General features: G+C 40.0%; 1 protein-coding gene across 11 annotated transcripts in view; it reads left to right on the top strand.

Moving 5' to 3' along the window:
* Positions 1-14,337, top strand: part of BACH2 (BTB domain and CNC homolog 2) — a 350,221-nt gene that overhangs the window by 72,870 nt on the left and 263,014 nt on the right. For 2 of the 11 annotated variants that reach the window (XM_064597877.1, XM_064597887.1), the window contains exons 1-2: positions 10,241-10,369; positions 13,732-14,059. The exons of 4 other annotated variants lie outside the window; for them this stretch is intronic. In XM_064597877.1, the coding sequence (XP_064453947.1) occupies positions 13,733-14,059 (327 nt within the window). In that variant the 5' untranslated portion in view covers positions 10,241-10,369; position 13,732. Of the gene's footprint in view, positions 1-10,058; positions 10,370-13,731; positions 14,060-14,337 lie in introns of those variants that run through there. 5 more of the 11 variants (XM_054505470.2, XM_064597879.1, XM_064597885.1 and 2 more) reach the window with 5 other exon arrangements.

The following is a 14,337-nucleotide window of genomic DNA, read 5'->3' as shown; positions in this document are numbered from 1 at the left end:
ATAAACCAGGCCATGTGGCTCCTCTCCCCCAAACCCCCCCCACAAGGCTCCCCATTTCACTTGGAGTAAAAGCCTCGCTGTGGCCTAAAAGCTGTCCGTGCTCTGGTTGCCCTCCAGCTCTCTTTCCTCACCTCCGCCAGTGTCCTTCTGGCACTCGTGACCAGACCCCGATCTTACCCCTGTTTCTGTAGAATGTCCTAGGCCTGCTTCTAGTCTAGGGCCCTCCCTCTTCCTAGGGCCGTGGTCCTCAGACTTAGTGTGCATCAGAATCTTCTGGAGCACTGGTTAAGACAGACTGTCACCCACCCCTCCCCACGGTTTTGAGCCAGTGAAAAGTTTTCAGGGGATGCTGATGGTCCTGGGACCGCACTTTGAGACCCACTGCTTCAACCCATCTCTTGGTTTACCTCTCACCTCCTTCAAGTCACTGACCCACTTTCACCTCCTCACCTCCCCTGACCATCCTATTTAAAATTGCAGCCTTTCTTCTCCATTCCATTTCCCTTTTTTTATTGTACCTGTCACTTTATAACAAAAATAACTTATTTATTATGTTTCTTATTTGTGTTTGAAGTCTGTCTCCCCACCGCTGCTCCCCTTCCCCCCCCAAGACTCTAAATTCCATAAAGGTAGGGGTTTTGTCTGTTTTCTTCACTGGTGTAGCTCAAATTTTAGAACAGTGCCTGGCACATAGTAGGTGCTCAGTGAATATTGTTGAGAGAATCAGTGAATGAACAACATTGAGAAGTGAATAATGTATGTCAGATTTGGGTCCCAGCCGCTTTAATTTGAACTCACCAGAGAATCTTAAAACGGTTTCTTTCAGGATTGCTTCTCAGCTTTAGTGCTTTTAGGATAATGAGGAGTGGTATCTGCTCTTGGCTAAAGTTTAGGAATGCCCCGATGAACCTTAAATAGTAGGTGCACCAAATTGTTGCTCTTAGATTTACATCTTAACCTTGGGGGCCGTAAGCCAGTAGTTTTCAAAAACTCTGGTCTGCAGAAGTTTCCTGGAGATACTTGAGGGGCTCTGCAAATGTTTAATTTGCATTTCATTTTTAATATATTTTAAACAATTTTGTATAATCATAATAAAAGCACATGCATACTTAAACATGTTGTATATGAAATTTTAACACATTGGGACCACCAAGGCATTGAATTGGACTATCAAGTTAATCTTAAATTAAGTGTTTTCTGCTGTTTGGGCTTATATATTTGAACTTCTTATAAGTTAGTCATTGATAAGGAAGTTCAGTACCAGTGCTTTTCAGATTCCAGCCTGATCATGAATTGAACAAGCAAATTCCTCTTGTTAAACATATTTAGCCCACTCAATTCTATGCCGGGCAAAGCTTGCGGGGGGTGTGGGGTTCTCTGTTGGGTGTAGCTTTCTGCGTAGATTAATGGCCAGTTATATAGTAAGTAAACAAAGCGCACATCACTTAATGACATATATTCTGTCTTAGGGTTTTGTATACCCACTCTACATTTTAGATGCTCCTTGACTGTTAAATCAAGTAGTTGTCAGATTATCTTTAGTGTTAAAATTTGAAATAAAAAAATCTTAACTACTGCATCTTTCCCAAGCTTTTGGGGTTTTGAGGCATATTGTGAGATATGAATTGCTAAAATGAATTGCTAAAGAACTGTTACCATTTTCAGTATAACTGTCCCTTGCTGTTTCAATTCATTCATTTCCAGAATATGGATACAGAAATTTCCCACAGTGAGTTCCCATAGAAAAGAATACAGTGTTATTTGTGTCAATTAGGTTTCTAAGTTTCATAGACAAGTAATAAGACTAGCAGATAGCAAAACATTTATCTGAAAATTTGTCTGAATCTGTTTGGTCCCTGAGTTTATAGAGCAGGGATTCAGACAGCAAGTGATACCTGTAGTTACCTGTGAACATCAGGATTTTCTTAACACATTGCCACCAAATACAAACACAGAAATAAATCATATGCTACATCAGTTTTAAAAGTCAGTTATTTCTGGGACACCTGGGAGGCTCAGTCGTTAAGCGTCTGCCTTCGGCTCAGGTCATGATCCCAGGGTCCTGGGATCGAGCCCCCAATCGGGCTCCCTGCTCAGCGGGAGGCCTGCTTCTCCCTCTCCCACTCCCCCTGCTTGTACTCTCTCTCTCTCTGACAAATAAATAAAATCTTTTAAAAGTCAGTTATTTCTTTTTCTTGCCTAATTGCTCTGGGTAGGACTTCCAATACAATGTTGAATGAAATTGCCAACAGTGGTCATCTCTGTCTTGTTCTTAATCTTAGAGGAAAAGCTTTCAGCTTTTCACCATTGGATATGATGTTGGCTGTGGGCTTATCATATATGGTCTTTATTGTGTAGAGGTACATTCCCTCTGTATCTGCTTTGTTGAGAGTTTTTATCATAAACAGATGTTGAATTTTATCAAATGCTTTTCTGCATCTATTGAGATGATCATATGATTTTTATCCTTCATTTTGTTAATGTGTATCACATTGACTGATTTGTGGATATTAAACCATTCTTACATCCCTGGCGTAAATCCCACGTGATTGTAGTATATGATCCTTTTACTCTGTTGTTGAATTCAGTTTGCTAATATTTTGTTGAGGATTTTTGTGTCTATGTTCATCGGGGATATTGGCCTATAATAATCTTTTTTTGTGGCATCCTTGTCTGGTTTTGGTATCAGGGCCTCTTAAAATATGTTTGGAAGAGTTCCTCCCTCTTCTGTTTTTTGGAAGAGTTTGAGAAGGATCTATATTCTTCTTTGAATGTTGGTAGAATTCACCAGTGAAACAGTCTGGTCCCGGACTTTTGTTTTTTGGGAGGTTTTTGATTACTGATTCAATCTCCTTGCTAGTAATTGGACTGTTCAGATTTTCTGTATCATCATGATTCAGTCTTGGTAGGTGGTATGTTTCTAGGAATTTATCCATTTCTTCTAGGTTGTCCAACTTGTTGATGTATAATTGTTCAGTGTAGTCTCTTATGATTCTTTATATTTCTGTGTTATCAGTTGTAACATTTCCTCTTTCATTTCTGATTTTATTTGAGTGTGCGCTGTCTCTCTCTCTCTCTCTTTCTCTTTGGTGAGTCTAGCTAAAGGTTTGTTGATTTTGTCTGTCCTTTGAAAGAACCAGCTCTTGGTGACATTTATCTTTTCTATTGTCCTTTCAGTCTCTCTTTCATTTATTTATTTCTGCTCTAATATTTGTTATTTCCTTTCTTCTACCTAACTTTGGGCTTCGTTTGTTCTTCTTTTTCTGTTTTCTTGAGGTGTAATGTTAGGTTGTTTATTTGAAATGTTTATTGTTTCTTGAGGTAGGCATTTATCACTGTGAACATCCCTCTTGGAACTGCTTTTGCTGCATCCCATAAATTTTGATTTGGTACATTTCCATTTTCATTTGTCTCAAGGTATTTTTAAATTTTCTTTTGATTTTAAGAAGACCCATTGGTTTTCACTAGCATGTTGTTTAACCTCCACATATCTGTGATTTTTCCAATTTTATTCATGTAATTAATTTCTAGTTTCATACCATTGTGGTTGGAAAAGACGCTTAATAAGATTTCAGTTCTCTTAAGTTTATTTACGGCCTAACATATGATCTGTCTCAGAAAATGTTCCATATGTATTTGAGAAGAATGTGTAGTCTTTTGCTTTTGGATGGAATGTTCTGTAAATATCTGTTAAGTACATCTGATCTTACACGTCATTTAAGGTCAATGTTTCTTTATTGATTTTCTGTCTGGATGATCCATCCATTGATGTAAGTGAGGCATTGAAGTCCCCTACTATCATTGTATTTCTCCCTTTAGGCCTGTTAATATTTGCTTCATGTGTTTAGTTGCTTCTATGTTGGATGCATCAATATTTACAAATGTTTTATCTTCTTGTTGGATTGAGCCCTTATGTAACACCTTTTTTTGGTCTCATTACAGTTTTTGACTTAAAGTCCATTTTGTCTGATATAACTATAGCTACTCCAGTTTCCTTTTGGTTTCCATTTGTATGAATATCTTTTTCCATCTCTTCATTTTCAGTCTATGTGTATCCTTACATCTAAAGAGTGTCTCTTATAGGCAGCATATAGATAGGTCTCATTTTGTTATTCATTCAGCTACTCTTTCTCTTGATTGGGTAATTCAGTTCATTTACATTTAAGAACATAGTATTAGAAGTCCAAGCCAGAGCAGTCAGGCAAGAAAAAGAAAAGAAAAGAGGCATCCAAACTGGAAAGGAACAAGTAAAACTGTCATTATTTGCAGATGACATGACACTGTATATAAAAAACCCCAAACAATCCATCAAAAAGCAGTATATAGATTCAATGTAATCCCTATCAAAATTCCAGTGTTATTTTTCACAGAAATAGAACAGACAATCCTAAAATTTGTTTGGAACCACAAAAGACCCTGAATAGCCAAAGCAATCTTGAGAAAGAAGAACAAAGCTGGAGGCATTCTGCTTCCTAATTTCAAACTACATTACAAAGCTATAGTAATCAAAAGAGTATGGTATTGGAGTAAAAACAGATAGATCAGTGGAGCAGAATAGAAAGCCCAGAAATTGACCATTTATATTTGGTCAATTAATTTACAATAAAGGAGCCAAGGATATACAATGGAGAGAGGATAGTCTATTCAATAAATGGTGTTGGGAAAATTGGAAAGCTGCATGCAAAAGAATGAAACTGGACCCCTATCTTATACCACACACAAAAATTAACTTGAAATGGATTAAAGACATAAATGAAAGACCTGAAATCGTAAAACTCCTAGAAGAAAACATAGACAGTAAGCTCCTTGGCTTTGGTCTTGATGATGATTTTTTGAACCTGACAGCAAAAGCAAAGGCAACAAAAGCAAAAATAAATAAGTGAGGCTACTTCAAACTAAAAAGTTTGGTACAGCAGAAGAAACACCAACAAAATGAAAAGGCAACCTACTGAAAGGGGAAAATAATTTGCAAGTCCTATATTTGATAAGGGCTAATATTCAAGATATATAAAGAACTCGTGCAATTCAGTAGCAAAAAAAAAAAAAACCAAAACAACGCACAAAAACGAAAAACAATCTGATTTAAAAAGGGGCAGAAGATCTGAATAGACATTTTTTCAAAGAAGACATATAGATAGGGACACCTGGGTGGCTCAGTCATTGAGCGTCTGCCTTCAGCTCAGGTTATGATCCCAAGGTCCTGGGATTGAGCCCCGCGTCGGGCTCCCTGCTCTGCGGGAAGCCTGCTTCTCCCTCTCCCACTCCGCCTGCTTGTGTTCCCTCTCTCGCTGTGTCTCTCTCTGTCAAATAAATAAATTAAATTAAATTAAAGAAAAGAAGACATGGGGTGCCTGGGTGGCTCAGTCGTTAAATGTCTGCCTTCAGCTCAGGTCATGATCGCAGGGTCCTGGGATCAAGCCCCACATCGGGAAGCCTGCTTCTCCTTCTCCCACTCCGCCTGCTTGTGTTCCCTCTCTCGCTGTGTCTCTCTCTGTCAAATAAATAAATTAAATTAAATTTAAAAAAAAGAAGACATGGGGTGCCTGGGTGGCTCAGTCGTTAAGTGTCTGCCTTCAGCTCAGGTCATGATCCCAGGGTCCTGGGATCAAGCCCCACATCGGGAAGCCTGCTTCTCCCTCTCCCACTCCCCCTGCTTGTGTTCCCTCTCTCACTGTCTCTTTCTCTGTCAAATAAATAAATAAAATCTTTTAAAAAAAAAAGAAGACATATAGATAGCCAATAGGTACATGGAAAGATGTTCAACGTCATTAATTGTCAGGGAAATGGAAATGAAAACTACAATGAGATGTCACCTCATACCTGTTAGAATGTCTGTTAAATCAAAAAGACAAGAAATAACAAGTGTTGACAAGGATGTAGAGAAAAGGGAACCCTTAGATACTGTGGGTAGGAATGTAAATCGGTGCAACCACTGTGGAAAATCATATGGCGGTTCCTCAAAAAATTAAAAATAGAACTACTTTATTATCTGGCAATTCCACTTCTGGATATTTATCTGAAGAAAACAAAAACATGAATTTGAAAGATATGTGTACCACCATGTACATTGCAGCAGCATTTAAAATAGCCAAGATATGAAAACAACCTAAGTGCCTATTGATAGATGAATGAATAAAGAAATTGTTACTTATATATATGCATATAAAATATATTTTCAGTGGAATATTATTCAGCCATAAAAAATACAATCTTACCATTTGCAACAACATGGGTGGACCTCAAGGGCATTATGCTAGGTGAAATAAGTCAGGCAAAGAAAAATACCAAATGGTCTCTCTTACATGTGGAATCTTAAAAAAAACATACAAATAAGCTCCTGATAGGTACAGAGAACAGATTGGTGGTTGTAAGAGCCAGGATGGGTAAAATGGGTGAACTGTTTTCTTGAATCAAAAAAATTTGATAGTTGATATGCCTACTACTATCTGAAAGCCCCACTCCCTGCTATCTCTAAAGTTCCACTGAATCTACTGTAGGAAATAGTTATGTTATACTTTATGGAACATTTTGTAGACCTCCTTTCACATCCTTCTGATAATATACTTAGCACTTCCTTGTAGCTTGTTGTTTGTCTCCCACACTATATCTGAGCCCCTTGAAGGGAAGAACTGTGTCTCATTCATGATAGTTGCTGGCGTTACCTAGCTCATGGTGGGTGCTCAGCACATGTTTATTAAATGACATTGCTTTCCACAGCAGAGGGAAGCAAGCTTGAAAGGAACAACACAACCTCATCTTAAATACACAGTAACTTTACACTAAGCACAAATTTTAGCACTAAAAATCTATTTGACAGTTGCATGATTTTTTCCTCCTTTATCTCTCATATACAATCATTTGTAGTTTTATGAATTCTTTTTTTTTTTAAGATTTTATTTATTTACTTGTCAGAGAGAAAGAGGCAGGCAGAAGGAGAAGTAGGTTCCCCACTGGGCAAGGAGCCTGATACGGGACTCGATCCCAGGACCCCGGGATCATGACCCGAGTCGAAGGCAGACGCCCAACCAACTGAGCCACCCAGGTGTCCCTTATGAATTCTTTCTAGAAATGTTTTTTGATTCTGACCCTTCCATGCCATCCTACTGCCATGCCATGCCTGGTCTCAAGTGTCATCCTTCTCTTCCCTTGCTTGGACTATGGAAACAGCCTGCAAGCCTCTCCCAGACCTAGTCTTCTATCTACTTCTCCACACTGTTGCTGTCCCCAGCAAGTCCTTTGGCCTACACTCCCTGTAGGATAAGGGGTAAACCTGTGCTCTCCAATAGAGTATCCACTAGCCACGTGTGTCTGTTGAGCTCTTAAAATGTGGCTAGTCCAAATTGGGATGTTATAGATAAAAATCCCACACCCTATTTTAAAGACCTAGTGAGAAAAAAAATGTAAAATATCTCATTAATCATTTTTATATTGATTACATGTTGAAATGGTTATATTTGCGATAAACTGGTCTAAATAATGTATCATCAAAATTAAATTCTATTTCTTTTTATTTTTTTAATGTGGATATTGGAAAATTTGAAATTATGTGTATGGTTCACCTTATATGTCTTTTGGTCAGTGCTAGTCTTTTTTTTTTTTTTTTTTTAAGATTTTATTTATTTACTCATGAGAGACAGAGGCAGAGGGAGAAGCAGGCTCCCAAGGAGCAGGGAGCCCGATGTGGGACTCGATCCCAGGACCCTGGTATCATGACCTGAGCCCAAAGTAGACACTTAACCATCTGAGCCACCAGGCGCCCTGGTCAGTGTTAATCTTAACTGTATCATGACATTTCAAGTTTCTTATAACCTGGCCTCAGACACCTCTTTAGCCTTGTGCCCCAGCCCTTCCTGACCTCTTTAGAATTTCTCGTAACCCCCAGATCTCACCAAACCTATTTATACTTGTGAGTTGTTTGTTTTTTTTGTTTTTTTTTTGCTTTTCATATACTCTTCCTTCTTCCTGAAATGTCCTTCCCTTTCTTTGTTAGCTCTAAAAATCTTACTCATATTTTTAGGACCTGATTTAATTGTCCCATGCTGGTGAAGTTATGCCCCGTTTCCTCAGAGAGAATTAGCCAATTCTCCCCATCACAGGCTCTTGATGCCTCTATTATTATGCTTACATTGCTGTGGTGCCATGATATGTCTTCTTAACTAGGCTTCTCAAGGGAAAAGGCGCAGTTTATTCCTGTGATGACCCATGAGGGCAGTATCTGGTGTGTACTAGGCATTTAATCGACATTTATTAAATTAATGTATGAATTAATGTAATCCTACTGCTGTACACACTGCTCTTTTTACATATATCCAGCCTTGATCATCTGAACCATTGGCCATGGAAAAAATTGGATGTTGAGGTGGACAGCGCTGGACTTCTCAGCCATGACCCCAATTTCAGACTTTTATATTCAATAAAATGGCCTCTTCATCTTCACTGGTTGACTTACAGTAATTAAAAAATTATATATCTGAACTTATGAAATCTATGGATGAGAGTACAGACTGAGAGTATAAAATGAGAGTATAAGTGACACTTTTACTATTTTGTATACAGGGATTTCATATAAGATTTTTTCAATTGAAGATTCTACTTCTAAACAAGATTGAAAGTCACTGTTCTAATCCTAAATTTCATTTCCGTTTCCATCCCAAATGTTTCCTAGTTTCTGGTGTCATGAGTGTTCATACAGCATAAGACTTCTCAACTCTGGCTGCATGATAGATACAACTGGGAAGCTTTCAAAAGTACTGATGCCCAGGCCCACCCCCAGGGATCCTGCTGTAATTGGGCTGGGGGAGGAGCGCCTAGTTACCAGTATTTATGAATAGCATAAATATCTTGTGATAAGGTGATTCCACAAGTGCTTAAAGAGCTAGGTACACTATAAAAATGTTGAAGTTTTTAGGTGATCATTTTTCTTTCCTTTTATTAACGATATTGTGAGTAAAGGTAACATGATGGGGGCGCCTGGGTGGCTCAGTCGGTTAAGCGTCTGCCTTCGGCTCAGGTCATGATCCCAGGGTCCTGGGATCGAGCCCCGCATCGGGCTCCCTGCTCCGCGGGAAGCCTGCTTCTCCCTCTCCCACTCCCCCTGCTTGTGTTCCCTCTCTCGCTGTGTCTCTCTCTGTCAAATAAATAAATAAAATCTTTAAAAAAAAAAAAAAGTAACGTGATGTTATTCTTAATGTAGGATTTCAGGGTCAAAACAAAATCTAATTAAGCCTAACTTCTGTAGACAATTTCCTAAGTTGTCTGAAATTAAAATTTCCCATTTCTCTAAAACCTACATGCAGCAGAACTTTAATGTCCCTTACTGGTAGAAATAGCTAACAAAAGATCTATTTTAGATCATGGAAAGGGGACTGACAAGGGCAGTGGGTGTAAAAGTTTGCACAGGTAGTGGCCTTCCTGGCGTGCTTGTTAGCCTGAATAAACACTTCTCCCATGACAGAACCTCCATAGCCCTCCATGTTGATAAAATCTGACATTCTGCTTAATCACTTTTTAATGATACTGTTCCTTTTGTTCTTGGTATGTGAGAAACCAGTGCTTTTTTTTTAAGGTGTGGGAAAGAATTAGCTTGAATTTCCTAATTCTGTAAAAACAGGCTGGTAAGGCACGTATAATTCTTGTGGGGACAGGAGAAAAAATTACTAATTTCTGTTTATCACAGGTCTTTCCATATATTTTTAAAAAGTTACAAAGTTCCTGAAATTTTGAAAAGAAGAAAATCCAGGATCAGTGCTCTGGCACTTGGTAAGAAAATCCCACGAACTCTTGATAGCATGTTCCATGATTTATACTATTAAAATGCAGATGTAAATTAGCATACGTTTTGCAAATTATCGATTTGTTGAAATGGCTGGCTCTCAAAGAAAGGAAGAAAGGAAGAAAAAAAGAAAGAAAAAAAGAAAAGGGAAAGAAAGAAAGAAAGGAAGGAAGGAAGAAACACACACACACTTGGGATGGAATCCTTTAGGGCATAAAAAGGAATAGAATCCTTTATTTAGTTAACTTCGTTATTTGCAGCCGGTATGTCATCTGTGAGAGACTGATGTCATGCAGATTGAATGCAGAGGCAAACGTGTGTGTGTGTGTGTGCGTGTGTGTGTTCGTGCGCACCCTTGCGTGTGCTTTAAAGCCCCACTCCCAGAATATGAAGTGAGTGTGAAGGGCACCACAACAACCCCTGGATCTGTCAAGAATGTACCTATTTTTAACAAACTGGATCAAGTGTCAGCGCTCAATAGGAGATGAAGAAGGGGGTAGAGACTGTGTTCTTCAGATTCAGCGGATGGTAAACGGCCCTCTGGCATGTTTACAATACAGCTGTGCGTTCTTAATGACTCTGCTGCTACCACGTCAGGTAAAGTTTTCTTTGCACGTGATGAATGGCAGAGAATTCTTTAGCAGAGGGAACCAAAGGGTCTGGGAGGAGGAAAAAGGGAAGGGAAGAACGGAAAAGAGAGAGAAAAAGAAACACGCAGCTCCAGAGGGAGATAGTCTGTGCTTTGCAGTTGCTTGTGTGGATAGAAACCAGATGGTAAGCTGGAACACCCGCTTGGCTATCCGAGGAGCCAAACATATGGTTAATGGTCGGGAGAAATAGCTTTCAGAGCCAGGGCTTTGCTGACTGCTTCATATTACAGATTGTTACAGTGTGTCATTACATTGCCAACCTAAGTGCTTAATACCCACTGCGGGCACTGGGCATACACTTACAAGAAGGACTTTTAGCTTTTTGCTGGCTCTGAATGCAGAAGTGACATCATAGGGAGGCTTAAAATGTCTGGTGTTGGGAGGTAGGGAGAAGAGTAATTCTGTAGTGGAAACAACATTTTTTTTTTTTTTTGCAAGCCAAGCCTTCACTCCACTGAACTCTCCTGTTTTTCTGAGAACCTTTTTATACAGGAATCTCTCTCTCTTTCTCTCTCTCTCTCAGACACACACATACACACACACACGTTCTGAAACAGAAATCTAAAACACAGGCCATGCCCCCCTCCCTCCTCCAGTGGATCTGACAGCCCCCTTTCACCTGGAAGCCACATCGCCGAGCTCACAGGGCCTGCATTTGAAGTTTCTGTTTGGGGAGCTTTGGGCAACAGCAGGCCTGTGTTATCTAAGGAACTGCTGAGCCCATTCATCTGCTTTTCACGGCCCGCTTCCTTTTATTTTTAGCCAAATCCGTCAGGCCTGACAGGCGGGTAATTCGAGCCAGAGAAAGGGCAGAGCTCCAGGTCCTTTCCACAAAGCAATTCTTCTCCTCCCTCCTGGGAGGGCTCCAGACTTGGCCTGCTTCAGGCAGATGGATTTGTTGAGTCATGTGAGATCATTTACACAAAAACACAGTGAGGCAGTGGAAATTTAAAAAAAAGAGAGAGAGAGAGAGGGTGGGGGAAGAGGAAAGAGGAGGGAAGCCAGGGGGAGGGTGTGCTGCGTGGCTGCTGGAGAGCATAGGAATTTTGCAGCAAGGCAGCTAGACTGAGGAATGCTGTAGATTCATTTGTGTATAAGGTAATGTCTAGTTTACACAGCGGGGTGGAGCCAGGCCGGGGAGGCTCCTCAAACTATTCGCCTGTATTTAAAAGCAGAACGGGGCGTGGGGAAACTTTTTTTTTTATTTTTAAAGCAACACCCACCAAACAAAGACCACACTGTTGACAGCATTGGGTTCCAGTAGCAGTAAACTACCAAGAATGGTTTAGAGAAAATGAGTTTGCTCTGTGATGTAATACAAGTTTGCTTTGTCCTGACTCCAGCATGACTGAGGCAACAGGGGAGGAAGGAGAGGAAAATTGAAACAGGACTCTTGGTTAATGGTTTCCAGAAATTATTTAGCAGGACTTGAGTGGAGAGAGGAAAGTGGGATAATGTGGAGAATTACTTCGAGGTATACCATAATTGAGGCAGGTAAAATAAAGTCATTACTATGGCTTCCTTGCTCAAGAGGAATTGAGCAATGATTTTGAAATGCCATGGAAGGTAGCATTTTTCCCTACCACAGTATTCCTTTTCCTCTGGCTTCTGGAACATTAAAAAAAAAAAAAAAAAAGCCCAACTCTTGCATCATAGTAAACAGTATTAACAGTTCGTGAATCAGTTTTGTTTACTTTTTATACCACAAGCCTCTAAAACAGTCCATTAAAAAATTGTCTTCTGCTCATTCATGAAATTCTTTTTGTTCTTCAAATGTGCTTCACATGCATTAGCTGTGCTTGGAAGCAGATTTTTCCTTCTTTTGCTGGACTAAAAGAGTTCAGGAGAGAATAATGACTGGGTTATCTTAACCATATGTTCTTATACCCGATGTAGTGAGAGTATGCTATGTGGAGGAAAGGGAATATTTTGAGATAGGTTCAGAAAATTAAAAATGGGAGAATTTCAAAATATGCACCATGATTACTCTCATTGTGACACATTTCTGCAATTCTGCATTTATTTAGAGCTCTACTACGCACCTGTTTTCCTCAGTCTCCCTGGAATGTAGGTCAGCATCACTACGGTTTCTCATACTTGTTGATATTGTAGAAGTTGAAACATTTTGCCATTTTTTCCAGACCTACATATACTCAGTTTATATATATATGGTTTTAATAATCATAGAACATAGCTCATAAATTCCTTCTATGAATACTCACCACGGAGTTATGATAGTAAACATTCAGATCACACCTTTACCTAGAATAACACAGCACTCACAGTGGTGCTGAAAAGAATCTAGTCGAACCGCTCCACTGTTTTCCAGGTAGTTCTAATGATCTAACTCTGCATTGGTAAAAGGTAGTTTTCATTTATTTTACTCGAAGAGAGAATTGGTAAATTTTTGTGGGTGTTAATTGTGCACATTTTGACTATAGGATATCAACATTAGCGTTATGTGATTGAGAGTTGTCATTATTTTGGATGACCCTGACTGCTTACCTGTGCTAGAAATAACAGCATCTACAGTGAAGACTTATATATATAGCGATGACTAGATTTTCCTTAAGACTCCACATGAGCGCTATAATATTTTTGATATTAAAAAAAAGCATATTTGTCACAGAAATTTAGTTAACATCTTATAACTAAACATGTATGTACGTTACTTAGATAAATTTAGTCACTGTAAACATCTATATGATCTGGGATTTTGTTTTTATTTTGAAATGGAAGCTTTTTTGTTTTCAAACTCATTAAAAACTGAAAAACGTTTCTGTGACGAAAAAAAAGATTCGTCATTATTTTAAACCTATCCACATTCTTGAGTGTTCCCTCTCCATCAGGGTTTCTCAAACTCAGCACTGTTGGCATTTTGGACTAAATAATTCTTTATTATGGGGGCTGTTTTGTGCATGGTAGGATATTTTAACAGCATCCCTGGCCTCTACCCACTAGATGCCAGTAGCAGTCTCCCCCAGTCATGATAAAAAGAAAAGAAAAAAAAAAGTCTCCATGCATCGTGAATGTCCCCTGGGGGGCAAAGTCACCCTGGCTCAGAACCACTGCTGTATTCTTATTTTGGTTTGGAAATTCACTCTTTTTCTCATGAGCTGGGCACTCAGTTACTTCTGAGATTGAATTCAAGGGTATAAAGTAACATTTTCCCTCCTGTCCTTTATCCCAGAAGTGGGAACCCCAAGTTAGGTAAAGTTTTCCAAGGCTCAAGCAAGGGTGTTTTGGGGGAAGGGTTTTCCTCCCAGAAGACCTGGAGCCTTGTCACACAGAGCAGTCTCTCTCTCTCAGGATGCTGGCCTTAGCAGGTGGAACCCTTCAAGGCCGCGCAGCGACTTTCCCAGAGCCGGTCAAGAGGAAGTGGCCCCACCGACTGAGCTTGGGGATGTTGACACAAGAAGAAAGGGAACTTCTCTGCAGGGACCGGAGCAGAGAGCCTAGGCCACAAGTTCAGTGGCTCTCTGCAGGCTCCCTGCCTTCATATCCAGCCCCAGAAAGAGGGAAAGGCGGCGACAACAGCTCTTTCTTCGGAGCAAAGCAGACATCCTCCCCATCCCGGTGGCTGTGGTCTCAGAAGCTGGAACTCTCATTAAGCAGGGAATGTGGAGCTCTCCGCAGGGTGAGGCAGGCATAAATTTCCTCTGTTTGTTTTGTGAGGACTAGTGTCGACTGCTGTAATGAGATCAGAGGATCCTCCAGGGATGAGGCCTCCAGGTCGGCTGCTGGAGCCGTTTTCTGCGGCTGTTCTCTTGGCTGCTTTTGAAGGAGGCCGTGACTCCACAGGACTCGGTTATGAGGCAGGGAGGCGGTTGTGCCCTTGTTTCATTCCTTGCCCTCTTGCCTCTCCGAGGCTACCAGAACGTCCGCGTGCAGTCGTCCAGCTCTAAATCATGGAAG

Source organism: Mirounga angustirostris, unplaced genomic scaffold (assembly GCF_029215605.1).
Source record: "Mirounga angustirostris isolate CCGP_5_RB_7025 unplaced genomic scaffold, mMirAng1.0.hap1 SCAF_8, whole genome shotgun sequence".
NCBI lineage: Eukaryota > Metazoa > Chordata > Mammalia > Carnivora > Phocidae > Mirounga > Mirounga angustirostris.
This window is presented reverse-complemented; position numbering and strand designations above follow the sequence as displayed.